Genomic DNA, 6,640 nt, shown 5'->3' on the forward strand with positions numbered 1-6,640 from the left:
CAGGCGCCCGCCACAACGCCTGGCCATTTTTTGGTTGTAGCCATCATTGTTGTTTGGCGGGCCCGGGCTGGGGATTTGAACCTGCCACCTTAGGTGTATGTGGCTGGCGTCTTAGCCGCTTGAGCCACAGGCGCCGAGCCGATATGTACTTTTCATTGCAATCTGGAGGCATATAATGTTAGTGTGGCCCATTATTTGTGATGCTAAATTCAATCACTTGGCTAAAGTGATTTCTACTACATTTCTCCATTGTAAATGTACTATGATAGGCAGAATTTTTTATTTTATCTTTTTTTTTTTTGAGACAGAGTTTCACTTTGTTGCCGTTGGTAGAGTGCAGTGGCGTCACAGCTCACAGCAACCTCCAGCTCTTGGGCTTAGGCGATTCTCTTGCCTCAGCCTCCTGAGTAGTTGGGATTACAGGTGTCTGCCACAATGACTGCCTATTTTTTTATTGCAGTTTTGCTGGGACTGGGTTCAAACCTGCCACCCTCGGTATGTGGGGCCAGTGCCCTACTCACTGAACCACAGGTGCCACCCTACAGGCAGAATTTTGGCCCCCATCACCTTCTCTCCTGTTGCTACATCATAAATATGTATTGTTACATGGAAAAAGGAACTTTGGAGAGGTAATTAAGGTTACCAATCAGTGGACCTCAGGTACGAAGATTGTCTTGGATTACCTGGTAGGCCTGATGTAATCACATGAGCCCTTAGAAGTAGACGAGGAGGGGGAAAGATGATGGGTAAGTTCCCACCCAACATGTACATAGCACCGGTATATGGCACACTTCCTAGGTAAAGCACACAACTACAATTCAGACTTTAACCTTATAAAATCAAACTATGAGGCCAGTGCGTTGGCTCATGCCTATAATTCTAGCACTCTGGGAGGCCAAGGCGGGTGGATCTCCTGAGCTCATGGGTTGGAGACCAGCCTAAGCAAGAGTGAGACCTCATCTCTAAAAATGGCTGGGTATTGTGATGGGTACTTCTAGTCTCAGCTACTTGGGAGGCTGAGGCAAGAGACTTGCTTAAGCCCAAGAGTTTGAGGTTGCTGTGAGCTGTGATGCCAGAACACTCTACCAAGGGTGACCAAGTAAGACTTTGTCTCCAAAAAAAGCAAACTATGTAACCTAATCATGTGGATCCTCATATTAATCTGGGGGAAAAAAGTAGAAGGGCAATCAGAGAGGTTCAAAGCAGGAGGATTTGATGCGTAGTGGCTTGATGATGAAGAAGACCATGTAGTGAAGGAACCAGTGACTTCAGTCTTATAACTACGTGGAAGTGAATTCTGCCAACAACTGGAATGAAACTAAAAGCAGAATCTTCCCCAGAGCATCTAAAAAGCAACACATACCTAAAATGCCTTGATTGATTTTAGCCCAGTGAGACTCTGAGCAAAGAATCCTGTCACACAGTGCCGGACTTCTGACTTAAAGTGTGGGATAAAAAAAATCAGTCAAAAAAATCAATCAATCAATGGGCAGCGCCTGTGGCTCAAAGGAGTAGGGCGCCAGCCTCATATGCTGGAGGTGGCGGGTTCAAATCCAGCCCCGGCCAAAAGAAAAAAACTGTAAAAAAAAAAATCAATCAATCAATTAAATAAAATATGGGATAATAAATCTGTTTTGTTTCAAGCTGCTAATTTTGTAGTAATTTGTTATGGCAGAAATACAAAACTAATACATGGCCTTTCCTTTATAATTAAAATGTAATCTGTGAGGTGATACTTTGAGATCATGCGAATATTTCCTTTCCCAACTCCGAAGATTATCCATTGATTATCTTTGCCTGAATCAGTTATTGCTTTGGTGAGTGCAAAATGGTCATTTTCTTTCTTTTTTTCCTCACCTATGCTTTATTGAAGTATACTTGTCAAATAAAAATTGTATATATTTAAGGTGTACAACGTGATTTTTTTTTTGAAAAAATGTCTCTGTCACCTGGGGTAGAGTGCAGTGGCATCATCATAGCTCAGTGCAAACCCAAACTCCTGGGTTCAAGCGATACTGCCTCAACCTCCCAAGTAGCTGAGACTATAGACTCACATCACAATGCCCAGCTAATTTTTCTATTTGTTTTGGTAAATATGGGGTGTTGCTCTTGCTCCGGCTGGCCTGGGCCTCCCAGAGTGCTAGGATTACCTGGCTGGGGAACAGCCGTGCCCTGCTGTGATGTTTTGATATGTGTATACCTTGGGAAATAGTTGTCACAATGAGGTCAATTAACATATTCATTGCCTCACATAGTTATCATTTTTTTGAGGTGATGAGAACATTTCCTTTGGGCTCCTAGCAAATTTCAAGTAGATACTGTATCATTATCTCTATCAAGTATAATACAGTACTCTTAACAGTAGTCACCATGCTGTACATTAGATCTCTAGAACTTATTCATCCTACATAACTGAAAGTTTGTATCTTTTGACCAACATCTAGGCAAATTTATAGAGGCTGAAAGTAGATGTGTGATTCTCTAGGGCTGGGTGAGGGGGTTGGGAGGAAATGAGGAGTGACTGGGAACGAGTACAGGGTTTCTTTTTTGGGATGATGAAAATGTTCTACAATTGATTGAGGTTGTAGTGATGGATGCACAACTCTGTGACTATATTAAACCTTACTGAATTGTATACTTTAAAAGAGTGAAGTTGGGTTCAGTGGCATATGCCTATAATTCCAGCAATTTGAGAGGCTGACATGGGATGATTGAGGTCAGGAGTTCTAGACCAGTCTGAGCAACACAGCCAGACCTCATCTCTACAGAATAATAAAATAACAATAAATTAGCCAGATGTGGGGGCACGTGCCTCGAGTCCCAGCACTTGGGAGGCTGATGTAGGAGAATTATTTGAGTCTAGAGTTCAAGGCTACAGTGAGCTCCTGGGCCACTGCACTCCAGCCTGGGTTACAAAGCAAGGAGCCTGTCTCTTTAAAAAAAGGTGAATTTGCAGAGTTCTCTTGTTAACGTGAAGATAGGGAAAAGAAGATAAAAAAGGTGAATTTTATGGCATTTGGATTGTATCTCTGTGATGTTGCAATTTATACATTTTTTCTTTGAGACAAAGTCTCATTCTGTCACCCTGGGTAGAGTGCTGTCACTTCATCGTAGTTCACAGCAACATCAAACTCCTGGGCTCAAGAGATCCTCTTGCCTCAGCCTCCCAAGTAGCTGGGATTGCAGGCACCTGCCACAACACCTGGCTAGTTTTTCTATTTTTAGTAGAGATGGGTCTCACTCTGGCTTAGGCTTGTCTGGAATTCCTGAGCTCAAGCAATCTACCTGCCTAAGCCGCCCACAAATTGTAAGATTACAGGTGTGAGCCACTGTGCTCACTAGATGTCGTGATTTATGATTAATCTCATAATTCAAACTATCACCAAATCTAAGCAATCAATCATTATTATACATACTAATATGTTATTCTGAATAAGTGTTAAGTTTTTATTGAATACTTTCCATGTGCCAGGCCAGAAGACTTGACTTCATAATTTCATCTAAGAGTCATAATAGCCCTGTGAAATATGTACATTATATACAGAAAGTGAAGTTCAGAGATGTTAGGCAATTTGCTCAGTGCCACAGTAGCTGAACTGTGAATTTAACTGAAGTTTAATTCCAAACACTGCACTCCTAACCTCTATGTATCATGTGTATTTTTTCCCTAATTACATTATTAAGTCTAGGAGGACAAGGATTTTATTTTGTATTTCCTCTGTAGTCTCCTCATTGCTGTACCTAGCTATTCTACACAGTCAGTGTTCAATAAATACTTAACGAATGCCTAAAGGGAGGTGCGCGAGCTGAAAATACTAATTACTGTACTTTAAAAAGGATTTTGATTTTAGATTCATGGGTTAACATATTCATAATAGATCATTGAAGGAAGCAAGGATATTTGAGTCTTTCCTTAACCTCCAAGATGTCTTGGTGGAAGAGAATCACACTTTCACAATCTTTGCTGCTCCTTTATGAGTAGGAACTGACTGGGCTAGATGGATTATGGATCTGACCCATTGTGACCACTCTTAGAATCTTTGGCTCCTCTTTTGTTTCCCGGTAACTCCTAGCGTAAAAGTGCCGGCCTCCCTCTCATTTTGGCTTCGCTTGCAGCCACACCCCTCTTCTTGTGCATTTAAACTAGTTGTGGTACCTACTAGAGGCAGACAGGGAAACCCAACAGGTCTGCTTTAATCGGTAAGGTGGTAAACAATAATAAGGGTTTGGAGTCAGGCAAGTAGTGTCTTTGAGCCTCATCTTATTCATCAGTAAAATGGAATTAAACAAGCTCTTTCTCCAAATTTCAGTATTGTCAGAATTTCATATTTAAAATAGTTTAATATTTATAGGCAACTGGAGATACACTAGGGATAAAATGGGACCTAGAAATCTATGAGATTGTCTGTATACAGGTGGTTTAAAACCATTTTCCATTCTCCTATTGCCTGCGTTAGAAACACTCACAACTGAGGACGAAAGCTGAGGGGTCGGGGTCAGTTGTGTAGAGAAGATAGCTAAGGAAAAACGAGCAAGAGTGAGGTGGAGACTCCTTATACTGTTTCCTCCACCACTCAACACACACACACCCCTTATTTCCCCCCTGAACACACCCCATATCACCTCCCAGGCCTATCCATCCTTATTCCCGCCCAGAACCATTGATTCTAATAGGGAAAAATGCTGCTTATTGTCCTGCTCTGACGACCAGCGAAGCAAACGGGAAAAGGCTGCCTTTCCCTTTTTCTCGTTCTCCACCACGCCGGGCTTGCTGTTGAGGGTGGGAAACAGTCTCGGGGTCCACGCAAAGCCTTTTGCAAAGCCGAGGAGTGTGTGTGTGCTGGGGGTATTGTGTGTAGGGAGGTGGATTGGGGGTGGAATCCCATGACGTTACCGGCTCCGCCTCCCTGTGTATATAAGGGGCGCTTGGCGCGCAACGACCCCAAGCCGCATCTTTGAAGCCTGAGTAGCTGAACTCAGCAGCCTCAACCCAACTCGGCTTAAGTCAGCTTCTCCGTACCCGTTCCGAGATTCTTCACTCCCTAGGCTTGCAACAGCTCTCTGGTAAGCATTCGGGGCCGACACGTGTGTCGGAGGAGGGACGGCGAGGGTCCGGGCGTACCTAGGATTCTCTGGCAACCATAGCACGCAGTTGCATCTAGGCGGCCGTGACCTGTTGCTGGCGCGACCCCCGCCCCCGGAGGCACAGCGCCCATCTCCACCCCAGCCGCAGACCTTTTCTAGATGGGGGCAGAAACCTCTGGGAGCTGAGTCAGGGGGCATTGGGCGTAACCCCTCCCTCCTGCGGTGAGGCGGGTGCAAATATCTCCAGCTTCCCTGAGGCCCCTCTTGGGACGCATCTTCTAATCTTTAGATGTCGAAGCTCCGCCTCACTGTTGATGCTTGCAGGTCAGCCTAGCAGGGTTGGAGGAAGTGGGGAAATATTTGCTTACTCCCCTGAGCAAAGGCAGCGCCTGTGGAGCTGTGAGGGCATAGTGAGGAGGGGGGGAATTGAATGGTGCTCACTTTTGGTCCGCAGCCAACGTCGATCCCCTCTCCCTCTGGGCTGTGTGGGGGCCATGTCTGTTTGAAGCCCTGGGGGAGAGAACCTGGGTTGACTCCTGTTTAATTCCTGAGAAGCCACCAGCCAGGGAACAGACACATTAGGTTTCAGGATGCCTGGGATGGGACCTAGGATAAACCCTAGGGGTTCCTGGCCACTATACTTTAGGAGGCTTTCACATGCCTTTTTTGAAATTAGTACTTCCAAAAACATTGTGAGGTTTTATAATTTCTACTTGTATATGAAGAAACTGAGGTTAGAGATAAGGTGAGTTGCCTTTGCCCCTTTGATATTCTCCTCTCCACTCCCCCATAGTTTTGCTTGGTAGAGTGGCTCTTGTAATTCACCTTTGGAGCTTAGAGATAATGAGCCCTATTGAAGGGCATTTGTCTTGTTTTTCACCAGATCCTCTGCAATTCCAGCTAGAATGCTGTGGCGAGCACTTCGCAGATTTGGTCAGAAGCTGGTACGCAGACGTACACTGGAGCCAGGCATGGCTGAGACTCGCCTTGCCAGATGCCTCAGCACTCTGGATTTAGTGGCCCTGGGTGTGGGCAGCACATTGGGCGCAGGAGTGTATGTCCTGGCTGGCGAGGTGGCCAAAGATAAAGCAGGACCGTCCATTGTAATCTGCTTTTTGGTGGCTGCCCTGTCTTCTGTGTTGGCTGGGCTGTGCTATGCGGAGTTTGGTGCTCGAGTTCCCCGATCTGGTTCGGCTTATCTCTACAGCTATGTCACTGTGGGTGAACTCTGGGCCTTCACCACTGGCTGGAACCTCATCCTCTCCTATGTTATAGGTGAGATTGGGGGGGTGGTAAAGGAGGAACTGCACCACCAGCGAAGGGGATTTGGGTCAGGAATCTGGGTGGAAGGTGAAGCTGAAGCATTCTTTATTATTCACAGGACCTCAATATCCCTAAATGTGTTTGTCTGTTGGGGGTCTGGGAGGGTTGAAGCCGTGGAGAAATTGTTCATTCTACTCACCTCTGTCCTGGTTTCCTTAATTAAGTGAATGGTTTTGATTTTTAAAAAGTAAGAATAGGGCAGCGCCTGTGGCTCAGTGGGCAGGGCGCCGGC

General features: G+C 45.3%; 1 protein-coding gene across 1 annotated transcript in view; it reads left to right on the plus strand.

Annotated features, from left to right (window-relative positions):
- Positions 1-5,990: 5,990 nt before the first annotated feature.
- SLC7A3 (solute carrier family 7 member 3) overlaps positions 5,991-6,640 on the plus strand; it is a 5,044-nt gene continuing 4,394 nt past the window's right edge. The window contains exons 1-2 of the mRNA XM_023508039.1: positions 5,991-6,415; positions 6,606-6,623. Of these exons, the coding sequence (XP_023363807.1) occupies positions 5,991-6,415; positions 6,606-6,623 (443 nt within the window). The remainder of the gene's footprint in view (positions 6,416-6,605; positions 6,624-6,640) is intronic.

The sequence above is a fragment of the Otolemur garnettii genome, unplaced genomic scaffold, assembly GCF_000181295.1.
Source record: "Otolemur garnettii isolate 467f Iridium unplaced genomic scaffold, OtoGar3 scaffold00219, whole genome shotgun sequence".
Classification (NCBI taxonomy): domain Eukaryota; kingdom Metazoa; phylum Chordata; class Mammalia; order Primates; family Galagidae; genus Otolemur; species Otolemur garnettii.